At 46.7% G+C, this 15,483-nt stretch overlaps 1 protein-coding gene across 1 annotated transcript; it reads right to left on the bottom strand.

The window, feature by feature from the left end:
- LOC123402954 (histone H4) lies at window positions 1-549 on the bottom strand. Its single transcript, XM_045096924.1, has one exon. The coding sequence runs from the start codon at window positions 495-497 to the stop codon at window positions 186-188; it is 312 nt and encodes a 103-aa protein (XP_044952859.1). The 5' UTR covers window positions 498-549; the 3' UTR covers window positions 1-185.
- Between the last annotated feature and the right edge of the window lie 14,934 nt (window positions 550-15,483).

Genomic DNA, 15,483 nt, shown 5'->3' with positions numbered 1-15,483 from the left:
GGGGTAAATGCAGAGCTCTCCATTGCATGCTAGCAGTAGTAGTACAGTACATCCAAACAACAGACAGCAGCGAGATGCAGCCATTCCATTACATTACGCCGAAGACGATGAACAATGAACAACGAGCATGGCTAGCTACGAATCTGGCGGCGGGAAGTGGGTTCGACTGGACGGAGCAGGGGGGCCTAGCCGCCGAAGCCGTAGAGGGTGCGTCCCTGGCGCTTGAGGGCGTAGACGACGTCCATGGCGGTGACGGTCTTGCGGCGGGCGTGCTCGGTGTAGGTGACGGCGTCGCGGATGACGTTCTCGAGGAAGATCTTGAGCACGCCGCGGGTCTCCTCGTAGATCAGCCCCGAGATGCGCTTCACGCCGCCACGGCGAGCCAGGCGCCGGATGGCCGGCTTGGTGATGCCCTGGATGTTGTCGCGCAGCACCTTCCGGTGGCGCTTGGCGCCGCCCTTGCCCAGCCCCTTCCCTCCCTTGCCACGGCCCGACATCCTCGACGCTTGGCTTCTCTCCGGCGAGCTTGGATTGGCCTCTGTGGTGTGGTGGGATGAGATGGACGGAGCTGGGGTGTGGGGATTTATAGCAGCGAGGTCTGAGGGCGCGATCCGCGTGCTGCCGTGTGTGGGCCGTCGGATGGAAGATGGGTGGCTGGGAGTGGGGGAGAAGGGGTGGCGCGGATCGGTGACGTGGCGTGGAGCGTGGCATGGGCGGCAGGAGGTGTGTTTTCTCACGAGTTGACAGTTCCAACTCGTTGGAAACGGTTCTTTTAAATGACTGGTTCATGTAAATAAGAGTTACTTCTTAAATATAAGTCTTTCTAAAGATTCCATCAGTGAGTTACATACGGATGTATATAAACATATTTTAGTATGTATATTCATTTATTTTGTTTTGTATATAGACGTCTAGTGAAATCTCTTAAAAGACTTATATTTATAAACTGGGGAGTAGTATATTCTATAACAGGTTAAAAAATGCAAAGATTTCATTTCAACAGGTTTTGTGAAGCTTCCGGTTTGTTTTTCGTGTGTTTGTTTATTCGGTTTTCGCTCGCCTTTTGTCCGGATTTTTTGGTTTATTTTCATAAATAAATGTTTCTAAACATTTTTAAATCGTGCTCAGGTGAATCTTAGGCTAGTTCCAATGCTTCACCTTGTACGGGTGTTAAGGCTGTCACATAGATAAAAATTTTGATGTGACAAACTAATTAATAGGAGAGAGATGAGTGTGGTGACTCCAAAAAAAATAATGTTAAGCGCGTGAACCTAGATAAAGCAATTAATTGAAAGAGATATACTAATGCATGTACAACTTTAGTTACAAAAACATTAAATAAGGAGTATATGCATTGAAACTTTAGTTGTTAAACTATCTAATGTGCTTAGCACCTCATCTTAGCACCAATGCATTGGAAGTAGCCTTACATCCATTTTTTAGCACGGTCCGTAGACGTATTCGTCGGACCTCTCCATGTTTTCTACTTTCTTCGTTCCTAAATATGTAATTTTTAAAAGATTCATTAAAAGACCACATACGTATGTATATATAGACACAGTTTAAAGTAGGGAAAATCTATCTAGCGGTGTGCGCTGTGACGTGGTCCGGTGCGGCGACATGAAACTGGCATTCTCGTGTTTATCGGAGGCAAGGTGGATAGTAGCTAATAGGTGACCATTTTTATAAACATCCCAATCAATCCTAACACAAGCATGTACTAACATGCATGCATGGTCTACTTTTTTGTTTCTATGTAATGCATGCATGGTATATTGTGATACATGAAGTATGGTGTACCTTTTTATATGACACATCATATAGCATGCATGTTTGGTTTATTTTTCTTTACTACATGGAATACTCATGGTAATGAGGTGGGGGTGGGGGGGGGGGGGGTGCACAACGTTATGAAATAACTAGCCATTAGTTATAATTTAAGTGACAAGTGTTGCAAAATAATACGACAACTATAGTGTTTATAACAACTGACAAACTTATATAAGATTTGAGTAGAATTAAACTGACTGACACAACAAAACACTACCACAACTAAGTTTCAGAACAATTGAATGTCCTTTTATTACGACACAACCTAACAATCGAGGATGGAATTCAATAGATAAATACAGCAAACAGCACGACAACTACTTTTTTACAATGATTGACAAGTTGTATGAGACAATATGATAACGAGATGGAATTAAAATGACAAGCACAAAAAATATATGTGGCAACTGTGATTTTATAAACACCTACAAGCTTTATGAGACCACATAACAACTTGGTAGAACTAAAATGATAACTATATCAAAACATTTTGGGAACTGCATTTATAAGCACCGACAATCTTTGTACGAAACGACATAAAAAATATGGCAATTAAGTTATTTTTATTGGGCAAGTAAGTGATTAATAATATAGCAAGTGAGTGAAACAATGTGGCAATTACGGAAGGAAAAAAAAGTTTGTCGAAACATGTCGACATGGGATCTATTTTCGAAGATCTGGTCGCGACAAAGCCAACGGTGAAAACAGATCATCGATTGAATTAACGGTTTTAAAGATAAACCTTTTTGAATTTCAAGCATTAGAGAGAATTTTGACAACGACATCATCGCATGCATGTATAGTGCATAGAATGAAAATTAAGTCATTTTTATACTAGCTGATGATTCTTGTCTATTTAGATCAATGTGCATGCAGATTGTACTCCTCTTTGTGTTTTGCCCCGCACGGGAGCACCATTATGAGGCGCCGCTACGTAGTTGATTTCTTTAAAGTATAGATTTACTTATTTTATTTTGTATATAATCTTCTAATGTAATTTCTAAAACAAATATATTTAGAAACAAAGTGAGTCACTGGTAGAAAAAGAGGCTTCCGTCCAGCCCCATAAGTCGCGACACTGTAGGAACCGCGACTAATGATTTCTTTAGTCGCGGTTCGGCAGACGAACCGCGACCAAAGGCCTGGGCCAGGGCGCTCGGTGGCCAGCTGGTGCACGTGAGGGGCTTTAGTCGCGGTTGGCCAGGCCAACCGCGACTAAAGGTGCCCAAAGGCCTTTAGTCGCGGTTTGCCATGCCAACCGCGACTAAATCTCCTCCCCTATAGATACCAGTTCAGCACACTCACTTAGCCATTTGGTGCCACTTCTCTTCACAAGCTTCACAAGGGGGTGTAGGTTTGCTTTTGGTTCCTCTTATGCACACAAGGTGTTTGATGAAATGCCCCAAGAGCGTGAAACAAACATGATATGAAGTGTTCCTCATATCGCGGTTCCTCATTTATTTTTTCCTCCTCGATCGCGGTTAGCAACTTGAACCTTTCATGCATGTGTGTCATTAATAAAATATGCATGTGTGTTGTTCATTGTTTAATTTCTATTGTTTATAGCTAGTTAGTTTAACAAATGCATGATGGTTAATTATATATTTTATATTATAATAATGCAGATGAATCGGCAATGGATGTACGGTAACCGACTCTCCCGCGAGTTCACTACGGGTTTGAAAGATTTCCTCGTAGTGGCTAATGCGAACAAGCAGAAGGGTTTTGTTATCTGTCCATGTGTTGACTGTAAGAATCAGAAGGGTTACTCTTCCTCAAGAGAAGTTCACCTACACCTGCTTCGGCACGGTTTCATGCCAAGCTATAATTGTTGGACCAAGCATGGAGAAAGAGGGGTTATAATGGAAGAAGATGAAGAAGGGGATGATTTCATGGATGAAAGCTATCTTGCTCATTTCGGTGATACTTTCATGGAGGATGCTGAAGGTGAAGGGGAAGGTGAAGGTGAAGAAGAGGCACGTGATGAGACCGTTGATGATCTTGGTCGGACCATTGCTGATGCACGGAGACGCTGCGAAACTGAAAAGGAGAGGGAGAATTTGGATCGCATGTTAGAGGATCACAGAAAGTCGTTGTACCCCGGATGCGATGATGGTGTGAAAAAGCTGGGCTGCACACTGGATTTGCTGAAATGGAAGGCACAGGCAGGTGTAGCTGACTCGGCATTTGAAAACTTGCTGAAAATGTTGAAGAATATGTTTCCAAAGAATAACGAGTTGCCCGCCAGTACGTACGAAGCAAAGAAGGTTGTCTGCCCTCTAGGTTTAGAGGTTCTGAAGATACATGCATGCATCAACGACTGCATCCTCTACCGCGGTGAATACGAGAATTTGAATGAATGCCCGGTATGCACTGCATTGCGTTATAAGATCAGAGGCGATGACCCTGGTGACGATGTTGAGGGCGAGAAACCCAGGAAGAGGGTTCCCGCCAAGGTGATGTGGTATGCTCCTATAATACCACGGTTGAAACGTCTGTTCAGGAACAAAGAGCATGCCAAGTTGTTGCGATGGCACAAAGAGGACCGTAAGTCGGACGGGGAGTTGAGACACACCGCAGATGGAACGCAATGGAGAAAGATCGACAGAGAGTTCAAAGATTTTGCAGCTGACGCAAGGAACATAAGATTTGGTCTAAGTACAGATGGCATGAATCCTTTTGGCGAGCAGAGCTCCAGCCATAGCACCTGGCCCGTGACTCTATGCATCTACAACCTTCCTCCTTGGTTGTGCATGAAGCGGAAGTTCATTATGATGCCAGTGCTCATCCAAGGTCCGAAGCAACCCGGCAACGACATCGATGTGTACCTAAGGCCATTAGTTGATGAACTTCTACAGCTGTGGGGCAGACCTGGTGTCCGTGTGTGGGATGAGCACAAAGAAGAGGAATTTGACCTACGAGCGTTGCTTTTCGTAACCATCAACGATTGGCCTGCTCTTAGTAACCTTTCGGGACTGTCAAATAAGGGATACAATGCATGCACGCATTGCTTACATGAGACTGAAAGTGTACATTTGCCAAATTGTAAGAAGAACGTGTACCTTGGGCATCGTCGATTTCTTCCGAAAATTCATCCAGTAAGAAAGAAAGGCAAGCATTACAACGGCAAGGCAGATCACCGGCCGAAGCCTGCGGAACGCACTGGTGCTGAGGTATTTGATATGGTCAAGGATTTGAAAGTCATCTTTGGAAAGGGTCCTGGCGGACAATCAGTTCCGAAGGGAGCTGACGGGCACGCAGCCATGTGGAAGAAGAAATCTATATTCTGGGAGCTAGAATATTGGAAAGTCCTAGAAGTCCGCTCTGCAATCGACGTGATGCACGTTACGAAGAATATTTGCGTGAACCTCCTAAGCTTCTTGGGCGTGTATGGGAAGACAAATGATACAAAGGAAGCACGGCAGGACCAGCAACGTTTGAAAGACCCTGATGACCGGCATCCGGAATGGTTTCAAGGTCGTGCCAGCTACGCTCTGACCAAAGAAGAGAAGGTCATCTTTTTTGAATGCCTGAGCAGTATGAAGGTCCCGTCTGGATTCTCGTCCAATATAAAGGGAATAATAAACATGGCGGAGAAAAAGTTCCAAAACCTGAAGTCTCACGACTGCCACGTGATTATGACGCAATTGCTTCTGATTGCTTTGAGGGGGCTCCTGCCGCAAAATGTTCGAGTAGCCATTGTGAAGCTATGTGCATTCCTCAATGCAATCTCTCAGAAGGTAATCAATCCAGAAGTTCTACCACGGTTACAGAACGATGTGATCCAATGTCTTGTCAGTTTCGAGTTGGTGTTCCCGCCATCCTTCTTCAATATTATGACGCACCTCCTGGTTCACCTAGTCGAAGAGATTTTCGTTCTCGGTCCTGTATTTCTACACAATATGTTCCCCTTCGAGAGGTTCATGGGAGTATTAAAGAAATATGTTCGTAACCGTGCTAGGCCAGAAGGAAGCATCGCCAAGGGCTATGGAAATGAGGAGGTAATTGAGTTTTGTGTTGACTTTGTTCCTGACCTTAAGCCGATTGGTCTTCCTCGATCGCGGCACGAGGGGAGACTAAGTGGAAAAGGCACGATCGGAAGGAAATCAACGATATGTATGGACGGCCATTCTCTGACTGAAGCACACCACACTGTACTGACCAATTCCAGCTTGGTGGCTCCGTACTTTGAGAAACACAAGAATATTTTACGCTCGGACAACCCGGGGAAGCCTGAATCCTGGATTAGGAAGGCCCACATGGAGACTTTCGGCAGTTGGTTGAGAAAACATTTAATGAATGACAATGATGTTGTAGATCAGCTGTACATGTTGGCCAAGACACCATCTTCGACTATAACGACTTTCCAAGGGTACGAGATAAATGGGAATACATTTTACACAATCGCCCAAGATAAAAAGAGCACCAACCAAAACAGTGGTGTCCGCTTTGATGCAGCAACCGAGAATGGGCAAGAGGTCACATATTATGGTTACATAGAGGAGATATGGGAACTTGACTATGGACAATCCTTTAAGGTCCCTTTGTTCCGGTGCAAATGGTTCAAGCTAACAGGAGGTGGGGTAAAGGTGGACCAGCAATACGGAATGACAATGGTGGATTTCAACAATCTTGGTTACCTTGACGAACCATTCGTCCTAGCAAAAGATGTCGCTCAGGTTTTCTATGTGAAGGACATGAGTAGCAAACCGAGGAAACGGAAAGATAAGAAAACGATCAGTACATCATGCGATGATCCAAAGCGCCACATTGTTCTTTCAGGGAAAAGAAACATCGTGGGAGTGGAGGACAAGACAGACATGTCAGAAGATTATAATATGTTTGCTGAAATTCCGCCCTTCAAAGTGAACACCGACCCAAGCATTAAGTTAAATGATGAGGATGCTCCATGGATACGACACAATCGTAAGCAAGCAGGGACACAAGGGAAGAAATGATGTGTAATAATTTATTGTACCAAACTTTGTTGAATGGATCATGTGAATTATATTACCCGTGATGTGTTTGGTGTCCATTTTCGAATGATTCGAGATACCACTGATGATACATGAAATTTGGAGTGATTTAGTCATACTCCTGCCTAGGCGTATAATATGCATACTCGTAGTCTTCATAGCCGTCGTCGTCGTTGTACTGGTAGTCGTCGCCTTCTAAGTTGCCGCCGTCGTCGTCGCTGCTGTCGTCGCTGTCGTCGGGCGGCGCTCGTGGCTCGAACTGAGGGTAGCGCAGGCGGGGGATATCGCCGGCCGTGATGTAGTCCATGACGCTCTGCAGAGTCCGGCCGTACCACCATAGCCGACGGCCGGCCTCGTGGAAGTTCCCAGGAGGCAGACCGTCCTCCTCATACCTGGCGAGCGCCCTCTCACGCCGATTGATGAAGAAGGCGTCCCAAGTATGCTGGTTATCGGGATGCCAGCGGGGATTCATCCGCTGCTCCGGCGTGAGGTCGAGGTAGTAGTGGTTCGTGATGGCCGCCCGGCGCGCAGTACCCTGAGGGACGGGAGGGACCGGCACGCCGCCGGCGCTTAGGCTCCAGCCGGTGAGGACGCGATAGCCCGGTGGACAAGGGTAGTTCGAGGCGCAAAGCTCCTCCACCTGCTGGTAGGTTAGAGTGGGTGCGGTGGAAGCCATGAGAGAGTGATGAGAGATTGTAGAGATGTGATAATGCTGGCCAAGCCGGGCTACATATATGTAGTGAGAAATGGCGGGAAAAATGGGAGCGGGAAGACAGGAGGCGGGAAGAAAGTGGCGGGAAGAAAGAGGCGGGAAGACAGGGAAGAAATGGCGGGAAGAAGAGGAATCCAGAGCTGGTCATCTAACCTTTAGTCCCGGCTGGTTGGTGCAACCGGGACTAAATGTGGTTTTTGTGTCATCTAAGAAAACTGTCGGTGGGATAAGGACGTTTGGGTAAGCTTTAGTCCCGGCTGGAGGGTGCAACCGTGATTAAAGCTGTCGGCAGGATAAGGACGCGTGGGTAGCGCACGACGCCCTGTCGGAGGAACAAAACAAAGCAGAAGCGGCGTCGTGCCTATAAAAGGAGCATCGATACGCGGGAAGATAGAGGCGTCAAGAAATGCCTATAACATTTTGAATTGAATTAGTTTTATTTTTCTTAATTTTTTGATATATTATTTGTATTTTTAACATTTTGAATTGAATTAGTTTTATTTTTCTTAATTTTTTGATATAATTTTTGTGTTTTTAACATATTGAATTGAATTAGTTTTATTTTTCTGAATTTTTTGATATATTATTTGTATTTTTAAGATATTGAAAAAGAAAAGTATTTTGAAAAATAACTTTAGTTGCGGTTGGCCAGACCAACCGCGACTAAAGGTTGTTGCGCGCGGGAACGAAAAAACCCTTTAGTCGCGGGTCGCCTCCCCAACCGCGACTAAAGGGGGGGGGGGGCGGGAACGCAAAAACCCGCCAAAAACCCTTTAGTCGCGGTTGGGGAGGCGACCCGCGACTAAAGTTTACCGCGACTAAAGGGGGGGGGCTATAAATACAAGGGCCTGCCGCCGTCTTCTCCGATTCTCGTCTTCTCCGATTCTCTGCCGCGCGCGCCGAAGGCCTGCCGCCGTCGCCCTCGCCCTCGACGCCGCCCGCCGTCGCCCTCGCCCTCGACGCCGCCCGCCGTCGCCCTCGCCCACCGCGCGCGCGCCACCTCGCTCGCCCACCCTCAACGACGCCGGCCGGCCTCGGTACTGCCGCCTCGCTCGCCCGCCCTCGCCGCCTCGCTCGCCCGCCCAACGCCGCAAATTTCTACAGAGTTTACAGAGTATAAACTTTGTATATACAATTCCAAACATATACAATACAAAAATATAACTGATGGTGTATCCAATGACATGCATTTCGTAAGTTAATGGACATAATTTGTGTGTAAACAAGGTCAAAGTTTGTGATTTTTGACTTTTGAAAAAAATCTATACATACTACATTATGGAATGGATGGAGTATAAATTTTCTTGACATGGATTGTTTAAGTTGTAGGAATAAATCCCATATGGTATAGTTTTTTCATTGATGTTTATTTTTTTATCGGGACAATAACTCCAATAACATAAACTTCCTTAAAGACTTTCACACAATCCATGTTTGTTTTAATGAATGTCCTCAACAACCATACACTGCACTACCATCAATTTATATGCCGTGTTCTCTGCATGCTTCAGACTCACTGAGTTTTGACACATCTGAGAAACCACCTGTTAGCAAAAGAGGGAAAGCACTATGCAAGAACAAAGAAAAAGAAATAAAGAAAGGGAGGTCATCACTTCATCTTGAGAATAGAAGACGTCGGGAAGAAAACGCTCAGTTGATGCGACCGCTAGCATCCCACGAAGAGAAAACATATTGTCGAGCCCTATGATTTCTCGATGCACCTGCACAGTCCCGGGTCTCATACTCGTGTGGTTAGTACACACGGCAGTGATGAGAAAAAAAGTATGGTCTAAAACGTATAATCATTTGAATTTACATAAAAAATGACTTAGTTTAACAAAAAAGGTAAAATAACTTAGGGTAAGAATTAGTTTAACAAAAACGGTAAAATAACTCCCTCTCCGTGATGCCGTCGTCTGCCGCCCCGTCTCGCGCTCTACCGCGACACCCTCTCCCACCCCTTCCTCGCCCCCTCCTTTTGTCACCGCCCTTTCGCCACCGCCACCGCCACCGCCCCCCTTCTTCACTTAATTAATTTGTTTTTACTACATGTTTTCAGGACTGACATAATGGCGGACGATAGAGCTGACCCGATTATGGACAACTATGATCCGGACGGTGAAGCACATATGTTCGGCATCATAAACGGCGATATTCTATATGTGCCGACCGGAGAAGAAGAAGATGATATCTCTTCTTATCTGAACCTTGACGGTGAAGATGAAGGGCGCCGTCAGCAAGATGATGCCGAACAAACGTCGATAAACGACGATCTTCAAATGGAAGTAGCAACCACCTCCGGCGTCGAGGTATATATATACATTGAGCCTCTGGTGATACAAACTAACTGATTTGAATAAATATGTGTGTACTAACGCGCGCGACTCTCTTTCTTATTTTAGCCCTCGGCCGGATCGTCGAAACAATCGAGTACGTCGTCAAAGCGTGGCGCAACCAAGACGATGAAACAAGGAGAAACATGCACCATCGAGGTTGTCGACAGTGCAACCGGCAGGCCGCTGGAGCCCCGCAAGAACGCCACCAAGTTTGTCAGCCAATGCGGAGCCGTTGTTAGAGACAACGTCTCGATCACCGTCCAGGAGTGGAATGAGCCAAAGAAGGCACGAATTGCTGGTTTCACTTTTGTCGATAAGAGAACAAAAAAAGATTGCTTCAAGAAGCTTATGGAACATTTCGTTCTACCTCCGGAATACAACAAATTCGATGAGGAGGGTAACAAGATTGAGGAAAACAAGGAGAGGAGGAGGCTAGTCAAACAGTTCGCTCTTCATAAGATGGCCGACGCATTCCGGAAATTCAAGCAAAATCTAGCCCATGACTTTGTCAAGCAGAACAAGACTCCGGATTTCAAAGGACAATATGAGAAACTGAAACATGATTGGCCAGAATTTGTGAAGCAAAAGAAATCGGAGCAGTTCATTCAAATATCGAAAAGAAATAAGGAAAATGCGGCTAAGAAGGAGTACAATCATATTATGGGGCCAGGAGGGTATCGCATTTGGGTGCCTAGGTTGGAGAAGATGGAGAACGAGCTGAGGGCGCGAGGAATCCGTCCAGGTACGGAGGGATGGGACCAAAGGGCCAAAAGCTGGTGGTACGGGCATGGGGGAACGCTGAACCCGGAGACAGGGGAGTGTGTTTACCGGGGCAAATTAATTAAACCCACCCAAGCCCTTATTGACGCAATGAGGGATGCTCAAGAGGGGAAGATCAAGTTCAACAGAGAGAACGACGCGCTGACAAAAGCCCTCGGGAATCCTGAACACGGAGGACGTGTACGAGGCATGGGGAACATTCCGTGGAAAATAGGGTTCCCCCAGAACGATGACCCGTACGGTTACAGAAGCCGTAAGAGAAAGATGGATCGGGAAGCAGATGTTGTGGCGCGGTTGGCATCGGAAATGGATGTGATGAAGAAAACCGTGAGTGTACTATTAGCCGAAAGAGATGTAGCTCGGGCGCAGCATGAAGATCATCCAGCGGATCTCGGAAGCCAGCAGCGGAGAAGCAGCGTGGCTTCCACGGAGGCCCCACCAGCTGGTGTAGATGCACCGACGATCGAAATTACTGCACCGGAGCCTCTGGTGGTCGAAATTACTGCACCGGAGCCTCCTCGCTACCCCGTGGACGATATAAAGGAGATGAAAGAATGTCATCTGTATTATCCTATCGGGAACATGTCCATGAAGGTAGCCATCGGCAGTGCTTTACCATGTTTACCTGGAGCACTCCACCACAACAACCCCATTCAAGATGGCTATGCTCGTGTCACGGTGGAGGACATAGTCCAAGGGTTTGAGGACCTGGAGATTGACATTGCTACACCTGAAGGGGAGAAAAGACTTGGAGATGTCAAGCGCCATTTCATTCTATGGCAAAAGAAGTTTATCAAGTTTCCAGGCAAGGCGCCAAGGACAACAAGTCCACCCCCCTACGGTGGTGGTGGTGGCGGTGGCGGTGGTGGTGGTGGTGGTGGTGGTGGCGGTTCACCTACACCTCCGTCACGTCAGCCGACGCCCCCCAGTCCACAACGTCCGGCGGGTGATCAGACGCCGCCCCCCAGTCCTCGTCCGGCGGGTGATCAGACGCCACCCCCCAATCCACCTCTGGCAAAGAAGCAGAAGCAGTCCTGGATTATTAACCCGGACCCTTATGTACCTAAGACCACAAAGGTACCGGAGCCATCACTGAAGCCTCTCCCCACAAGGCCTTGGGAACGTAGTGCCGAGGAAACTGCCGCGAGGGCGGCTGCTGATCATGAGAAATGGAAGGCGGACTGCAAGAAGAAAAGAGAGCCCGAGCCCAAGCCAGTATTTTCTGATGAGCAAAAGAAGTGGGCTAAGTCATTTTTGAGCACACCGTCCCAAGCCGCGAAGAATCTGCCTGACGACTATGCACGTGAACTTCGTAGGCAGGCATTCATGTTGAAGGAGAAGAAAGAGCGGGCGGAGAACCAGGAGAACAAAGCCTTGGAGGAGGCCGAGAAAACGGAATTAGAAAGTAAAAAAAGCGGGAAACGAGTTGCCCAGCTCGGGGAACAAAGTAAACAATCGATTGCCCCGCTTATAGTGAAAGCCGCCGGTCCGGATGACCCCGATATCATAGCAGCTGCGGCAGCACATGGATTGACTGTAACGAGTGCCAGAGAACAAGCGGCCAACTTAGGTATTACTCTTCGTGAAATGTTAGGCCTTGATGAGGCGCCAGTGAAGGAGGTAGTAATTACATATGTGAAGAATGGGCCTCTCGTCGAGCCTGCGCAGGAAGAGGATCTACCTCCACAAATGAAAGGTCTGCTGAAATGGTACAAGGGTTACATAAAAAATAAAAACGCCAAAGATTATATTTATGCGGAAGTTAGATATGAGCATCACTTCAAACATTACTATGTACAAATTCATCTGAGTGAATTGTTCCAGCTTTTCAATCTGCGCGAGCTCGACAAATCTATCATCAGTTGCTACGTTCTGTAAGTGATTTATTTATACCCCATCTCGTTCATATTGCCTGCACTATATATATGTCGTAACTATATTGTTGTGTCCGCTATTATACATGCAGAATGAAGATTAAGGAATGCAGAGTAAGGAACATCCATGATGTTGGGTTCATTGACCCACACATCGTTAATGGATATGTGTTGGAGCATCACCCCGCCGACATGGAGGCAGACCTGTGGCAGTTTCTTACAAAGCAGGAACTCAAAAGTGATATTCTATTTCCTTACCATTTTGGGTGAGTGTTTCTGTCTTGAGCACATTCTCTTTTGTTTACTCCATGCATGGTATGTGGCCGGCTAATCGATGAGTTATGCATGACGTACTGTGCATGTATCGTGTCCGCAGGTTCCACTGGATTCTGCTAGTAATTAAAGTTGACACCTCAGAATGTCTCGTCCACGACTCTCTGAATATGGATCCAAAGCTTTGGGGCGGCATGAGAAGAATGCTGCAGAAGTAATTATTTTCATTCATTTGCGCTCTATATCGATCGGCCTATTTCGTTCATTTCCTAATATCAAGTAACTAATAACTCTCTTGTTCATTTAATTTTCTTTGCGTCGTAGGGTTTGGAGACGGTTCGTAGATACAAAGGTCGGTGAATTCAAAAAAGAGCTAGAATTCAAAAGGTCAAAGGCTAAGAATGGTGGGGATATTCAGCCAGCGGGGACCAATCTATGTGGATACTATGTCTGTGAGATGATCCGGAGATACACCTCTGAGCGGGTTCCGAGTGATACCAATGCTCAGCGGAATAACCTCCGGGTGATGCTTAGTCCAGAAGCTCGCTTCCGACCACTTCAAGAGGAACTAGCTGGATGGTTCAGGAGGGAAGTCCTCCATCGTAAAGGAGAACACCATTACGAGGACGTAGAACTTTATATGCATTAAATTATGTATGGAAACTTGTTCAAAATTGTATATGGTCATCCGATGATATTGAATATATATTGTATATTCCTCTTGAATTCTTTTTGGTTCTAATTTCAAATTTGTTTGAAATTGTACATTCATATGCATGTATGTAGTACCGTAGAATATGTGAAACTCCTTCAAAATTAAAATAAAGCACAAAAGAAATAAAACAATACAAATTAAACAGAAAACAGGTTTAGGGGGGGGGGGGGGGGCTAAACCCTGTGGCGGCCTTTAGTCGCGGTTGGCCAGAAAAACCGCGACTAAAGGTCCTCCGCCCCGACGGCCGCCTGGCGCCCACGTGGACGGGCCTTTAGTTGCGGTTCTTAAGCAACCGCGACTAAAGGGAGGGGGGGGGCTTTAGTCGCGCCTATTTGGTCGCGGTTGCGCAACCGCGACTAATGGCAGTTGCGAACCGCGACCAAAGGCCCTTTTTCCACCAGTGAGTATTACTTGCGACAGTGTACCTTCACATCTTTTGCACTCCCGACGGGACTAATTTCCAACGGCAACAAACATCGATCCTCCCACGAACAGCTTTTGCCTACATGCACTGTTTTACAAGGCAACGTGCACAAGTCTTACACCCAGTCAAAATGTTTGCAAGCATTAGCTGTCGAATTTACCATGATATCCCATCACGCTGCATATATCTAAAATGACGCAACACAGGTACATATTGTTCTATCCCATGCATTTGTCATGTATTCACAATTTTACTATGCCATCCCCCCATCACGCTGCACATATCTAAAATCATTTCGTTGGAAGTCGCATGCATCCTGAGCGGGCACAGGATCGGCCGTGATTTCGGAGCGTTGCGTCGCCAAGTGATTCTAGTCAACATTCCCAATCCCCCTAGCTACATTATGCAAAGGGGGCTGATAGAAATCGACGCCCCGGCGTAAAAGTTTCGGCCCGTCGCGCTAATTAACCCATCCGAACCGTTAAATTTTCATCCATTCATATTTTTTTTTCTCATCCACTCACGTACAGATCTAAAAAAACACCGCAGGTGATGATGGCCGCTCATCATCACCGCATCACGCAGCACGGCCACAGAAACCCCACTGACCCCGCCCCTTCCCTCATGGATGAGCTCTCCACGGACGTGAAAGCTCGCCTCCACTCGCCATGGAGCAGTTGAGAGAGCGGATGCAACTCGTCATGTTGTCGGTTGTAGCAAAATGAAACACCGGTCATAGAAAAAAAATGCGATGTCATGTGTGATGTAGCAAAATACGACACCGGTGATAGCAAAATATGATGTCGGTTGTAATAAATTTCGATGTTGGTTGAAGCATGTAGCAAATTACGCATTCGGTCATGGGCACAACTTCGCTGGCCAATGCCCGTTGCAGCTCTGCTTGTCATGGAGCAGTTAAGACAGAAAGAGGGGATGCAACTCGTCAAGTCATCGGTTGTACCAAAAACCGCGACGCCATGTGGCATGTAGCAAAATGCGACACTAATGGTAGCAAAATGCGGTATCGGTTATAGCAAATTTTAATGTCGGTTGAAGCATGTAGCAAATTACGTCTTCGGTCATGGACAGAGAAAGGGAGATCTATGAGGGGCAAGATGGTGCGGGTTGGGTGGACGAGCTGCGATGTCACTGCTGCGTGCGGATGGTCGGACCTGCGACGACGCGCGGAGGGAGGGGGGGGGGGAGTGATGCGCGATGGATGGCGATGGATCTCGCGTCCCGTGTCCATCCGACGCAATGATTTGATTGCACGCCGAGTAGAAAAGTTTCCCTTATGCAAATGCTTTTGCCCGGTCAAAATAATCGGCTCCCTGTCCCGCTTGGTAAAGGCATTATTCAAGTCATTGGAACTGAAGCAAGGTGTTGGTTCGTTTCTTGGTTCCGACGTATTGAATCTGCTCATCCAAGGGAGCTTCGAATCTCTTTTCTCCCGCGCTAGAGAATCAGAGATGGTCTAGCTCGCTTATACATGAAGCTTACCTCGCTCGCTTCTTGCTGCAAGAGATCGGCCTCGCTCGCTTCTGCAGCGACGCATGCACGACG

The sequence above is a fragment of the Hordeum vulgare genome, chromosome 6H (assembly GCF_904849725.1).
Source record: "Hordeum vulgare subsp. vulgare chromosome 6H, MorexV3_pseudomolecules_assembly, whole genome shotgun sequence".
Taxonomy (NCBI): Eukaryota; Viridiplantae; Streptophyta; class Magnoliopsida; order Poales; family Poaceae; genus Hordeum; species Hordeum vulgare.
The sequence above is the reverse complement of the archived record's forward strand: the minus strand, read 5'-3'. Positions and strand labels throughout refer to the sequence as shown.